The sequence below is a fragment of the Podarcis erhardii genome (assembly GCF_964252035.2).
Source record: "Podarcis erhardii genome assembly, chromosome: 1".
Classification (NCBI taxonomy): Eukaryota; Metazoa; Chordata; class Lepidosauria; order Squamata; family Lacertidae; genus Podarcis; species Podarcis erhardii.
The window spans coordinates 57,348,621-57,363,916 of record NC_138497.1 but is presented as its reverse complement, the minus strand read 5'-3'; the positions used below and the strand labels follow the sequence as shown (position 1 = coordinate 57,363,916).

The window sequence follows — 15,296 nt, the reverse complement described above, 5'->3', positions numbered from 1 at the left end:
TTTATGGGTATGTTCGTAGCAAAAGGAAGAACAAAGAAACAGTGGGGTCACTCAGAGGAGGAGATGGTGAAATGCAAACAGGGGACACAGAAAGAGCTGAACTCCTCAATGCCTTCTTTGCCTCAGTCTTCTCCGATAAAGAAAACAATGCCCGACCTGAAGAATTTGGAGCAAATGATTCAGCAGAGGAAACAGCCCAGAATAACTAAGGAGATAGTACAAGAATACTTGGCTAGTTTAGATGTATTCAAGTCTCCAGGGCCAGATGAACTGCATCCAAGAGTATTAAAATAACTGGCAGATGTGATCTCAGAACCACCGGCAGTCATCTTTGAGAATTCCTGGAGAACAGGCGAAGTCCCGGCAGACTGGAGGAGGGCAAATGTTGTCCCTATTTTCAAAAAGGGGAAAAGAGATGACCCAAATAATTACCGCCCAGTCGGTCTGACATCAATACCAGGGAAGATTCTGGAGCAGATCATTAAGCAAACAGTCTGTGAGCACCTAGAAAGGAATACTGTGATCACCAATAGTCAGCATGGATTTCTGAAAAATAAGTCATGTCAGACTAACCTGATCTCATTTTTTGACAGAATTACAAGCCTGGTAGATGAAGGGAACGCAGTGGATGTAGCCTACCTTGATCTCAGCAAGGCATTTGACAAGGTGCCCCATGATATTCTTGTAAAGAAGCTGGTAAAATGCGGTCTTGACTATGCTACCACTCAGTGGATTTGTAACTGGCTGACTGACCGAACCCAAAGGCTGCTCATCAATGGTTTCTCTTCATCCTGTAGAAGAGTGACTAGTGGGGTGCCACAGGGTTCTGTCTTGGGCCCGGTCTTATTCAACATCTTTATCAACGACTTGGATGATGGACTCAAGGGCATCCTGATCAAATTTGCAGATGACACCAAACTGGGAGGGGTGGCTAACACCCCAGAGGACAGGATCACACTTCAAAACGACCTTGACAGATTAGAGAACTGGGCCAAAACAAACAAGATGAATTTTAACAGGGAGAAATGTAAAGTATTGCACTTGGGCAAAAAAAATGAGAGGCACAAATACAAGATGGGTGACACCTGGCTTGAGAGCAGTACATGTGAAAAGGATCTAGGAGTCTTGGTTGACCACAAACTTGACATGAGCCAACAGTGTGATGCGGCAGCTAAAAATGCCAATGCAATTCTGGGCTGCATCAATAGGAGTATTGCATCTAGATCAAGGGAAGTAATAGTGCCACTGTATTCTGCTCTGGTCAGACCTCACCTGGAGTACTGTGTCCAGTTCTGGGCACCACAGTTCAAGAGGGACACTGACAAACTGGAACGTGTCCAGAGGAGGGCAACCAAAATGGGTAAAGGCCTGGAAACGATGCCTTATGAGGAACGGCTAAAGGAGCTGGGCATGTTTAGCCTGGAGAAGAGGAGGTTAAGGGGTGATATGATAGTCATGTTCAAATATATAAAAGGATGTCACATAGAGGAGGGAGAAAGGTTGTTTTCTGCTGCTCCAGAGAAGTGAACACGGAGCCATGGATCCAAACTACAAGAAAGAAGATTCCACCTAAACATTAGGAAGAACTTCCTGACAGTAAGAGCTGTTCGACAGTGGAATTTGCTGCCAAGGAGTGTGGTGGAGTCTCCTTCTTTGGAGGTCTTTAAGCAGAGGCTTGACAACCATATGTCAGGAGTGCTCTGATGGTGTTTCCTGCTTGGCAGGGGGTTGGACTCGATGGCCCTTGTGGTCTCTTCCAATTCTATGATCCTATGATTCTATTCTAGGTCCACCATAATTAACTTGAATGCATTGGATGGTAACCAAATCTCTTGCTTGTGGCAGGCTACCCTCCCAGCAATCATCTGCATCTCCTCTCCATCTCTTACTAACGGAGGTAAAGATTGACATCCTTCTTTCATACCCCATATACACTCAGTTTTGATAGTGTTCATCCTCTCTCCACCAAACATCCCTTCTAGCCCTTAAGGGGTCAGCAACCTTTTTCAGCCGTGGGCCGGTCCACCGTCACTCAGACCATGTGGTGGGCCGGACTATACAGTGGTACCTCGGGTTACAGACGCTTCAGGTTACAGACTCCACTAACCCAAAAATAGTACCTTGGGTTAAGAACTTTGCTTCAGGATAAGAACAGAAATCATGCAGCTGCAGCAGGAGGCCCCATTAGCTAAAGTGGTACCTCCGGTTAAGAACAGTTTCAGATTAAGAACAGACCTCCGGAATGAATTAAGTTCTTAACCCGAGGTACCACTGTATTTTGATGGGGGGGGTGTGGGATGAACAAATTCCTATGCCCCACAAATAACCCAGAGATGCATTTTAAATAAAAGCACACATTCCAGTCATGTAAAAACATGCTGATTCCCAGGCTCTCTGTGGGCCGGAATGAGAAGGCAATTGGGCCGCATCTGGCCTCTGGGCCTTAGGTTGCTTATCCCTGCTTAAGATATTTGAAGATGGCTATCCTATTTCCTCTCAGTTTCCTTTTTTCTAGGCTAAGCATACCCAACTCCTTCAAGCGCTCCTTGTAAGGTTTAGTTTCTAGGCCCTTGATCATCATGGTTGCCCTCTGCACATTTCTAGCTTGTCAACATCCTTCATTCTGCTCATATTAATGCACGGGGCGGGGGCACATTGGCGTCTGTGTGATTACATGAGTGCATTTATGTATTTTAGAACTGGAATGAAATCCATATATTTTATCTTAATTCTTTTTTTTTTTTAAAAAAAAATCAAGTTTAACCCAGGAATAAGTGTCCACAAACATTTACGCTAGGATTCTCATGCGAAAAAACTCAGAAAGAGGATGTCACTAGTCCATTACAGCAGTGGGTTTATGCAAACACTTAAGCTTGAGTTCTACAAGGGGACCTAGCCTCAGAAAAGCCTCTCTGGTGAATCAGGGGACCCTTCTAAAGGGCATGAGATGAGCCAGAGTGGGCTTCTGGAAAAAGTAGGAGTTGCTTCAAACAAAATGGAGTCAGCCACATTCTCTGCACGAAGCAGAATTTCGTCAGTTACCTCCCCTTCTCCCCTGAATCCCATCCCTGACTCATCAGAAGGGCTTTTTATGAGGAAAGAGGCTGGAAGAAGGAGGGAATGGGAAAGTGTCCTTGTGTGACCTTCCTTTCCCCCCACAGTTGTTAGAATCAATTATTGATGTCTTTGAGCCTTAGAGATGCTCATTTCAACTCTTGTACATTATAGCATGTTTGACAAAGAGGAAAATGGCATATGGTTACCATGTTTTGAAATGCTATGCATTGTCTTTAAAATCTATCAGAAAATTGAATGGAAGGGGCCCTTTCAGGTATCTTGTACTACAGCCCTACCTTTCTCAAAAACGCACTCTCAGCCCATGGCAGATAAACTTCAAACCTGGCAAGAGATGCCCCTCTTTGGTGCAAAAGTGCTAGCACGTGCACAACACAGCTATTGTGTTTTAATCACATCTAATAGTATCAAATATAGCTTCATAATAAGCAACTTATAAATTCAGGGTTAGTATTACTTCATCGGATGATGGGAAAGGAGCTATGTTTTGAGACGGGAGGTTCAAGGGAAAATATATTTCATTATAGTAAAGGGAACCCAATGGGAGTATGAAATACACAGGCATACAATTTAAAAACAACCCCATAGCTAGGTTTTATTTTTCTTTTACTAAAGCTTACACAGCATTCTGTATTTATGTTGTGTCTAAGCTTTAAAAATTAAGATAAGAATTAAGAACAATTCCAAAAGTGTTGTTTTTGCTCTCTCCCAATGACAGTCTTATCAAGATGTTCAAACTACAGTGTTATTCTGCCTGAAGAGAAGATTTGAAACAAACTTATTGTCCCACAGAGCTCATAGTCCTAGTGGCTAGAATATCTTCTTTATTTTTGGCACTAATTCCTGCAGCGAATAGCCATTTTCAGCTCCAGAAATTAACTGCAAGCACTTGGAATTTAATGACTGATGGGCAAAGCTTCACTCAATCTGTAACAACAACAACAAAAAAATGCTAGGTATTAAAATAATAATGAAAAACATTCATCCCTCCAAATTATATGAAATCCTCATCAATAAATCTCTAGAACCCAGGCTTCTCAGTTGGCTATATTAAAAATGAATTACACGAACTCAGCTTGTACCCAGCAGTATTTTTCTGCAGATTAGTTGGTGACAGTTTTAAAAACCAGTTGGCAGCTTTAGGCTATTACATAAAGAATTGAGTTCTTGGCTGAAATAAAGTTACTCAGTAGTTTCATGCTCCTGTTAAATGTATTCTGAGGTCTTTTCTGGGAATAATGCTGTGTACATATGACAGCTTTGCAAAGGCTTGAGGGCTGTATGATAGAGCCACTGTGGGTGATGGTTAAAAGCCTCAAGGTGGGACAGAAAAGCAGATACCTGTTAAACCTATTTAACTGTGACAGAAAAATAAACATCTGTAACGCAATCATTGTTATGCCTTTTAAATTTTTTAATTTCTTCATGTGTATGTTTTTTTTCTTTATCTGTGTGCAAATAAAGTTTCTCAAATACATTACATACCCTAAAAGACTATCAATTCACTCCTATTACTCAGAAGTCCAAATTAGTGTCTTCAATCCATATGTATGGGAAGCAGCCTATTTTACATATTATTTATTATTTATTTAGTTAAAACACTTTTATTCCATTTTTTAAAGCTGAAGGCAACCTACCTAAAGCTATCAGATTATCTCCCATCCATCCCCAGACCTGCTTAGCTTCGGCAAGGTTGTTAAACTTGTATCACATATCTTTGGGCTGTACCATGTTAAAAGATATTTGGTTTGTGCATTATAGAGATCAGTGGAAAATTACATAAGTGAGTGGGTGAGTTTGGTCCACCAGATGTTATCAATTTCATTTGCACTTCTGCAGAAGACAAGAGAAATGGTTTAACTATAAATATTACTACAGTGGTACCTCTGGTTACGAACTTAATTCGGTCCGGAGGTCTGTTCTCAACCTGAAACTGTTCTTAACCTGAGGTACCACTTTAGCTAATGGGGCCTCCCGCTGCTGTGCAATTTCTGTTCTCATCCTGAGGTAAAGTTCTTAACCTGAGGTACTACTTCCGGGTTAGCAGAGTCTGTAACCCGAAGTGTTTGTAACCCGAGGTGTTTGTAACCTGAGGTACCACTGTACAGGTTTGATGTAAGACTGGTTTGAGACTGCTATCAAACAGGTTTGATGTGAGACTGCTGATTAGAATGTTACAAATGCAGTATTTGAACAAACTCTAATTGCCTCTTAATAATAAATGCTAGCTGGCATTTTGAATTTCTTGTATTCCAAAATTATCTGTATTTCCCCTGAATTACAAAAAAAAAAAGGAAATTTTTATGAAAGAAGCGTTGACATTGCTGGGCACACATACCAGTCTTTCGGAGCCAAAGCCCTAGTCAGTGAGCCTTAAATCTTTAATTATTACTGATTAAAGAAAAAATATATACGTGAAACCTAATGAAACTTGGGATGTATCAGATGTACTGTATCATGATTTGGTTCACAAACATTTGGTCCATGTGCCCACACATAAGCTGTGAAAATGCACTGCACATATTTCCTTAACCATGAACCTTGGGGAATCTGACTACTTTAGACAGACTGTAAATTCACCAAGAGAATTCTGATTGATTAGTTATGATGAAAAACTCCATTACTGGCAGTCAACAAGAGATTCCAGGAAGATAAATGTGAGATCAACAGATGAAGAATGAGAGCAGATATGCTTTTTGACACAGAAGAAAACAAGAGAGATTGGCTGAACTGTGAAAAGGAACAGGAGTGTAGGTTTCATAGGCTCCCATCTCATTCCTGCTTTCAAATGTGCAAAGATACAAAAGCTGGAAAACAAGCATATGATGTGTTTACTCAGAAGTAAGTATGCTGGGGCCTACTAAATATGTGTGCATTATGGGATGGAAACCTCAGTAGCTTGGCTGACTGTTCACATAATTGCAAACCGGATTATGTACTGCTCCAGGGCTTCCTTAAATTGTAATAATAACAAACCACAGAAAGTAGCAATTGACCAACCTACATTGGTGTACAGGAGTTCTATGGAGTTAAAGTCACTCATGAATGGAAACTTGAAGTAACAAAATAAATAAGAAAAGAGTTCAGCACTGTGCTTGTATGCTCCTTCTCTCCCTGACTCCTTCTCAATAATTCAGCACTTTTTCCTGTCCTGACAAAATCAGGTCACCGGGTATCCTTATGAATGAATAATGCATATTTACACAACTAGCCCTGTGTCGGATATCCTGAACAGTCAGGAAACAACAAAAGTAATTCAGTCACAAGAAGCCATACTTTCCATTCTCTCCTGCAAGCATGTTTGTGTGCGGAAGGTATAGCAGGATCATTCTTTTGGCCCACTGTGCGAGAAGCGAGTCAACACCACAATAAATATATGGTAGACTATGCTTCAGGAATAACTTCCTGATGGTGCAAGCTGCTTGACAGTGGAACTGACTACCTCAGAAGGTGGTGGATTCTTCTTCCTTAGAAGTTTGTAAGCAGAGGTTGGATGGCCACGTATCAAGAGCAAAGCAGAAGGTTTGAACCACCTGCTGATGAAGAAAACCAGGGGTTGCCCATTCCCCTTCCCCAGCATCTTGAGACACAATTCTCTTTTATTTTGCAGTTCATTTTCAATGCTCTCAGCTTTTTTTTGGCATGCTACCCTCTTTTGCACTGGCCCATTTGGAATTTGGGGAAAGTGTGGGGTGTCCCAGTCCCAAAATAGTTGCAGCAGGGGTGCATGGCTTAACACAACATGACTGCCACCTTTAAAAGAGCAGAAAAGGAGATGGAGCCACATCGGTGAGAAAAAGGGTACTTATATCAGCCACCACTGCACTCACTCACAGGAAGCAGCTCTTTGCATCTTTTCTCTGCTGGGCACAAAATAGAGGGTGAATGTCCATTCCTGGCATCTAATAATATGTGTGCATGTTTAAGGATGTGTGCAATGTAGGAGAGGTCAGTCCAATCCAATGGAAACTGAGAAGGAAGAGCAAGCAGCCTATTGTGCACTCTGTGTTTTTCAGGGGCTATTTTGTAAGTTGCATAGGAAGTACTGCATAGGAGACGCCCAGACAAAATGACCTTTGAGATCCCTTTGGTGGCTAGGTAGGTGAACCAGAAGGCAACAGCATTTTGTCTTCCCTAGAGTTCATTTAGTCTTAGGGTTAGCTGGACTTGTTCTTAAGTTCCACTGACTTGAGTGACAAGCTACGCCTGAACACATTTATCTCCAAGCAAGCTAAGCCTCCACACGTTTTGCTCAGAGGGCAAGCCCCTGAGTCCGGCGGGTGTTACTCCAAAGTAAGCCTGTCCACGGAGACGCGAGGCGGGGAAGCGGAGCGAGCTCGGGGCCCCTTCTCAAACTGGAGCCCTGCTCGGAGCCGGGCCGACGGCGCTCGGGAAACCGGGGCGCCGCGGGGCAGGGCAGGGCGCGGCGGCGGCGGCCGCCTGGGCTCAGGGACGCCGCGAGGGCGGTGCAATGGCACCAAGGAGCCTCGCCACCCTGCGCTCCAGAGGCTGCGCGCGAACGGGAGAGCGAGAGAGCGAGCGCGTAGACGGCAGGCAGGCTGGCTGGTTGGGCGTGAGGGTCCGGCTGCTGGGGAAGGAGGGAGCCTCCCCCTGGCCCTCCTCCCGCTTCCCCCTCCCCGCCCGCACAGCCGCCTGGGCCTGGGCCGGGCTTGGGCCGAGAGGCGGAGGCGCTCGGCAGAGCCTTCAAACTTTCCGGAGCGGCCGTGGCGCTTGGGGGCAATGTGGCTGCTGTGGCTGCTCCTGGGCTCGGCGGGTGAGTCGGCGCCGGGCGCGCACCCACAGGAAGCGGGGAATGGGGGGCGGGAAAGAGCTGGCTGGGGGAAGGGGAGGCGAGCGCGCCGTGGGGACGGACCTGTAGGAACCCGGGAGGGCAGCGGCGCCTCACGCCCCCCTCGCGTTACTGTGTCCCCCTCAGGCTGAGGGTGGCGGAGGAGGCGCGGGCTTTGCGAGGGTCCAGGACCCCTCGGTGTGGACTTGGAAAGGGGGGAGAAGCGCCTCACACAAAGCACAACCCGCGCAGCAACTTGGGAGTGCCTTCGCGCCTACTCTTTCCAGGATTACCTGAATATTCGCGGACAACGCTGCTTGGTTGCGATAGCCCCAGCTGGGGAGAAGTACTACGATACCAGCTTTTGGGTTTTGTTTGGGGTGCGTGCGTGGTAGAGTTGCTTATTCCTCTCTTCCTCCCCCCAAACTCTTCACCTCAGCTGGAGAGGCAGGCTGGTGACTGGCAGCTCCAGCTCTCCGCTCTGTTCCTTTTAAGTACTGTAGTTTGTTGATAATTTCTGTAGTGTTTTACAAAGTGCCTTACCACGCCTGTCTCTTCTCACAGTTCAGTTTGTATGTTATTATTATTTTTTAAAAAACCTATCAGTCCTGTGTTAGGGAAAGGAGAGCTTCTTGAAGGAATATACAGCAACATCGTAAAATATTCCACCCCCCCACCCCCACCCAGAGCATTCATAGTACAGTGGTACCTCTACTTACGGACGTGATCCGTTCTGGGGTGCCATCTGCACCCCGAAAAGTCCGTAAGTAGAGCGCCGCTTCTGCATGTGCGCATGACGCAATAGCACGCTCCTGCGCATGCGCAAAGCACACAGAATGCTTCTGCACGCGCGCGTGTGTGACAAAACCCGGATGTATACACTCACAGGTTTGTCGTGTTCGCAACCCGAAAATCCTCAACCTGAACCTAACACAACTAGAGGTATGACTGTGTTCAGAAAGTTCCTTCCCCTGCCCCATTTGCTTCATTTGCTTAGAACAGCCACATAAGGGGTTAAATGTGACCTTAGTGACTTCTGGTGTTGGGGTTCTTCACATCTAGGTGTGGTGCAAAGTGTCATGGAGGTCCTGGGGTAAACCTTCATTGTATTTCATAAAAATACACATGGAACCACAGGGCCCTTCTGTCCCAAAGGAGCGTCAGGTTTTGGTTGGTGTTTGTGTTGACATTCTCCTTCTCCTTCTTGGAGTTTTGGCTGCAACCTTCCTTTCTGTAGAGATACACTACTGTGTCTTGAAAGGCCCAAGTAGTATCATCAGTCTGACTTTTGATGAGTTTTGTTTGGGGTACATCCATCCAGATCCTGTTCCCTTCTAAGGGAGTTTGGCAGAAGTTAGAAAGGTGATACGCAGCAGCATAACTCTAGAAAAAGAAGTATAGTTGAGGAGAGAGGAACCAGACATCTCTGTGATACCACATGTTTGGAAGGGTCCAGAAGTCTTCTGCTCCAGCCCCCTGCTGCAAGGCAGGAACTCTTCCTATCCTCTAATTCACCCAAGAAATCCACACCAAAGAGTGATGAGAATAAGTGCTAAACATAGGCCCTTGATACCTGAAAATATGAACTATGTACTGTATTAAGTCTTCAAAACCTGGATCAATGCATCTTTGCATCTCCACTTCTAGCACTTCTAACACAGACATTTTGCTACCATTTTCACTAAATCTAGTAAACAGAAATGGCATTTGAACCTGTGTTCAATTCAACCTGAAAGACATTTTGAATTGCTTCTTTGAAAGTATTTATGCTGTCAGAAAGTTCATTTTGTTTTGAGTTGGGCTCCACAAACTCTGCAACTACACATAAAATGTGCCCACAGTGGGAACTGGGAGAATTCTATCAAAACTAAGCAAAGTTGGTGGTGCTAGACATAAAACTCTCCTCTTTCCCCCCCCCCCTGACTGCACAACACATCATTCCATCTTGGATTTTCCATTCTCATCTAAGCTGAGTGATTTATCTGCTGTCTATTTGTATTTAATAATAACCATGTGTAAATAGTGATACTTTGCTGCAGTAGATGTTGGCAGAAGATGCTGTGGGTGTACAAAGGATTTTGCTGTAGCAACGTTGCGATTTTAAAAAGTGTTTGCAAAGCTCATATACAGTTCTTTATGAGCTTCCCCATATAATATTAGGAGTGCTTTATCTCCAGATGCATTGATGTCACATTAAGTTGCATTCTTTGCTTTCAGTGTCATACAGCAGTTTTACCATTGCAAGCAGCATCACCACCTGTTGCTGTACAAGCAAAAATGACACACATTTATTAACCCATTTTTTTACCATTTAAATATTTCATATTTGAAAATTGTTGTTCTTTGACTCGTGTAAGTACAGTGTTCTGCTGGATAAGTTCAGCAAACAGAAAAGTAGCACTGGGAGGACTGTGCCATTTGCTACACCATGTTTGTAGGAGTACTGAGAATTTCACAGCTGTCTTGTATTTTCCCAGGGGCATCACCTGGACTTTATTCACTGGAAGCATTTGTACACATCAGTAGAATTTGGCTTTGGTCAGTCTTGTGGTCTTCTAATCTCCAAGTTGTCTCACTCTTACAGCCTTGTGTTAACTTGAGCCTTGGGGTCAGTTTACATATTATGGCTGCCACTGTTGTCATATTGGAAATACATTTCTGTGCAGCAGCTTGCTATGCTGTTGGGTGATTTTTAAAATGTCATTTGAGAGCTCTCCCCCCCCCCCGCAAAAAGTGTAGTGCTTGGGAGGGGGATAATACATTCTGTGTGGAGAGTTGTTGTGTACATAACTCTCATGACATGGTCAGGCCAATGGAAGTTATACAGTGGGTGGCCACAATGTGCAAAGAGTCAGGTCCTGCATAACTCTCCAGGGACCCTTTAACCCAGGGTTACCTTACTTTTACACACTTGTTTATTGCGGCCTTGTACACAGTGGCGTAGCGTGGGGGGGTGCAGGGGGGCCAGCCGCACCGGGCGCAACATTTGGGGGGGGTGCTCGCACTCGCAGCTCTCTGCCCCTACCTGGCTCACTCACTCTCTTTCACTGCAGTGCTGGCTGTGCGAATCCGATCCGAGCTGCCGGGTCGCCGCCCACTGTGGAGGGGGAGAGTGCCAGGCGTGCGTTGCGGTGCGGAGCGGAGAGAGAGCAAGGGAGGGACTATCTGGGGGAGGGACAGTGCAGCGGCCGCCCAGCGCAGCGCTGAGCGCGGGAGAGAACCACACCCGACCAGCCCAGGCAGCAGCAAGAAGAAGCTGGCAGCGGCGGCAGGTTAGGGGTTAGGGGCGCAAATTACTTGCCTTGCCCCGCGTTAGGGGGCGCAAATTACTTGCCTTGCCCCAGGTTAGGGGGTGCAAATTACTTGCCTTGCCCCGGGTGCTGACAACCCATGCTACGCTGCTGCTTATACGTAAGTCCACAGAACTTGCTAGTCTGCTGGCAGAGGAGTGTTGGAGAGCTCTGACCCTTGTGCAGCAGACCACTGCCTTTTTGTCCTGGGAGCAAAGGAGGAATGGAGTGTTTTGCTCACCTGCATGTAGTTCCTTGCACTCACTTGGTATGCAATTCATCAGTTGCTAGGAATTACAAGTGAAGATCGAGCGCTGTTGCACTTATGTTCTGCTTGCAGACTTCTCGTAGGTTGGCTGTTGTAAGAACGGGATTCTAGACTAGATGGACCCTTTGGTCTGACCAGTTGAGCTCTTCTTATATACCAAGTTAGTGCTTCAACACAGGACTTGTAGTGCTGAAGATATTCTGGAGAAGGCTAGTGTATTTCTGGTTTGCTGTTGTTATGAATAGAAAACCTGCAACATAATAACGAATGATATCCCTACCATTTCAGGAATAAGTGTTTATTGAAATGGTGGTTGTTATTTAAGAACCTGTTATTAACCGATGTATGTGGACACTAGCAAGTGTTACTTATTATCTTTGAGATAGCAAGATTTTCAAAGTTTAGTTGCACACCTCTAGATTGTTATGGTTTTGCATCCTTTCAGTATATAATCTAAACATCACACAGGAAAGCTCTGACAGGTAAGAGAACTGAGATCTCCCATGTTGGTAAAATTATTTTTCCAAAAGATTAGCAGGAATATATAATTGGCTAGATAATGATAATGATTTGCTTTGATGTTCATTAATGTAATGGATTAATACTTAATTGACCCTCGCTTGAAAACAAAAACATTATTGGGTAATAAATCAGAATGTCAGGATAAAAAATAATAATGAAATCTACAAATACAAGTTGCCATATTGCTAATGAAGGACAGAACACTTTTTACAATAGTGGGCACTTGTTTGTCAAAATCTGAATACAGGCTGAGGGTTCTTTTTGCATCTTTGATGTAGGTATGAATTTATTGTGTGTATGATACCTGTAGGCATTGTGACAAAGTGTCTGTGTAAAATATTTTTAAGAACCTAAAACCTTGCTTTGTGTAGCTGTGCCTGTTGCTACATAGCTCCTTGATGGTTAAGTGGTGGAAAAGAGAGAGAAGGACCACCACCACCCCTTGATCAAATTTAGTTTTCCCCAATAACTGTCAGCAACAGAAGTTTCTTTGAGGGGAAAAAACACATAGTTGGGATCTTTAGGAACTTATATCAGACATTTGGTCCCATGCTTCTCTTTAACTCCTAAAAATGAAGCAAACAACCATGAAATGTATGCTGTTATAAACATTTGGATTTCACACACTACAGATAGCTTTCTTTGGCTGCATTGAGATGAATACCCACTGTGATCACAAGTTCCTTCCTCTTCAGTTCCCTCTGATAAACAGGACTTTATTCATTGCTTTCTTTCTTTTTGCCATTATGTCTGAACTATGGTTGGAACAACACCTCCTAACCAGGATTGCTAACTGTGGCTATTAAGTTCTGCAAAACGAAATCTCAAATACTAGTTTCCAAGTTCCAGATCTTATTCACTGCAGTATTCTGAAAAGTATAAAGTAATCAGAAGTATAAAGTAATCTAAATGCAGAACGCAAAGATGAATGAGAGAAATTAACATTGGGGTGGGAGGTGGGGACAAGGCTTTCCAGTTTCCCTGCATACATATCAGTACAATCACTGTAAGAGAATAAAATATACAAATTTACCTTGGAGTTAAAATCTATTTAATATGGGTAACTTCCAAAACTAATTCTTGAATTATTATGATACATGTAGTTTAACTTGAAATGTAATATCAGCTTCTGCTTTATTTTTCTAGCTCTACTTTATTACTAAAGGGTGATTTTGTTTTCAATTCTAGTCTTCGTTTAACAAATGAAAACAGCTTTCTTTGTTTTTATATATTATGTAGTACAGCAGGAAGTTTTTGACCCAAACTGATTACAGACAAGCAAGGAAACACCCAATTAATTCTACCCACTCCCCAAATCTCCTTCAAGAAGAAGCCTGCGCTTGGTGAATGGGAACCATACCACTGAATGTTGAGAAGTGTACGTTCATTTGTGGAGGCCTTTTATTTGTGTTTGATCATTGCATAAGGTAGTTGCATATAGTTCTCAAATGGAGGATACATAAACATAAGAATAAAATATGATGTTTGAACTCATTTGTGTCATGTAATAAAATACTGAGTACTTTATTTGTATATCATAATAAATTCAGGAGATAAGTTAAAACAAGGGAATAAACACCTAATTCAAAATAGCTTCCAATTTCTCATCTACAGGTGAAACTTGAAAAATTAGAATATCGTGGAAAAGTTCATTTATTTCAGTAATTCAACTTAAAAGGTGAAACTAATATATGAGATAGACTCATGACATGCAAAGTGAGATATGTCAAGCCCTTATTTGTTATAATTGTGATGATAATGGTGTACAGCTGATGAAAACCCTAAATTAACAATCTCAGAAAATTAGAATATCAAATGAAATCAGCAAAACAAGGATTGCAAATAGAGCAGTATTGGACCTCTGAGAAGTAGAAGCATGAATATGTACTCAGTACTTGGTTTGGGCCCCTTTTGCATCAATTACTGCCTCAATGCAGAAGAGCTGAAGGCTGCTATTGAAGCATCCTGGTCTTCCATAACACCTCAGCAGTGCCACATTATTAATTTGGGGTTTTCATCAGCTGTACGCCATGATCATCACAATTATAACAAAGGCTTGACATATCTCGCTTTGCATGTCATGAGTCTATCTCACATATTAGTTTCACCTTTTAAGTTGAATTACTGAACTTTTCCACGATATTCAAAAAATTTTAGTTTCACCTGTAATCGGGCAAATCTTAGGACTATGGAAACATATTTAGGCCACAGCTTAGTAGTTTAAGTGTCTTTCCTAATGAAGAAACCAGGCATATATTATGATTAATAATGTGTCATCAACATAGCGTATCCTTAGTAGGTTTATACCTTCCTGGTACTACAACTATTGTTGCTGAGTTTGTCAGAATACAGCCAGAGACTTAATTCAAAAACACATGCAAACAAATCACCAGTGTCGCATAGCATTGCCTATTCAAGGGCTCTTCAAAAGACAAGTGGAGATTTGCCTGGAGAAAAAATGCAATGTTATTGCACTGTTAAAAGTTTGCAGGCATTCCACCTGGCTTCCTGCTGTTTTCCACATAGGAACGCTTATGTTGAAATTGTGCTTTTTTTTCTTGTTTCCCTTTACTAATGAAGCAAAACTAGCCAATGTTTGTGCTTCTCACTACATTCAGGGCAACAAGAGTTGTATCCTGCTCAGAAACAACACAGGATTCTAAACTTGTTTGTCGCTAGACTACCGTATTTTAAAACTTCACTGTGTTATGGAACAGCGTTGTATCAACAATCTGTGATGGAAGGGGAAGTAATGTGATATTGCTGCTGTTGCTTATGAATGAGCTAGTGAAAAATGAGTAGCACCTCTACTTCGTTTTCATAATGTAAGAACACAGGAGTAGTAGATGAATAAACGTGCTGCTAAGCAAGTTGGCAGTGACTGTTTCTTTGAATAACATGACAATGTAGGTGTGCACTATGTCAAATGTAAACCAGTATTTTTTGGAAACATGCTTTGATTTATATGCACAGATAGGAAAGATTAGTACTTTCCATTGTAGGTACTGCATTGTACACCTAAACAGCCACTGGTGAAGTTTCTCTATACATCAACATTTGCAATAGGTATAAAAGATTTGGGAAGGTTGGACATTTTCAAGTTACTAATATGTACTGGGCACCAAATGGATCCTTACGTAGGGCAGACAGCTGCATGTGTTGGACTCAAATAGCCAGTACTGTAGTCACGTTTTCCTGATTCTCATGGGAATTGCTGGTTACCTACATAGACTGGCTAAGAAGTTTTGATGCATAAGACAAAAACTCTAAATGGTGGTTAGAAATATAATTACAGGCACCTCCCACCCCCTTATGCACATTCTACTTGCGCATGGCCGCTTTTACACAGGCC

General features: G+C 43.1%; 1 protein-coding gene across 2 annotated transcripts in view; it reads left to right on the top strand.

The window, feature by feature from the left end:
* Nucleotides 1-7,719: 7,719 nt before the first annotated feature.
* The window catches only part of LDLRAD3 (low density lipoprotein receptor class A domain containing 3), a 116,121-nt gene continuing 108,544 nt past the window's right edge, over nt 7,720-15,296 (top strand). For both annotated transcript variants that reach the window (XR_014150400.1, XM_081835962.1), the window contains exon 1: nt 7,720-7,849. Coding sequence is in view for 1 of the 2 variants with exons in the window: in XM_081835962.1 (XP_081692088.1) it covers nt 7,816-7,849 (34 nt within the window). In the remaining variant the exon portion in view is untranslated. The remainder of the gene's footprint in view (nt 7,850-15,296) is intronic.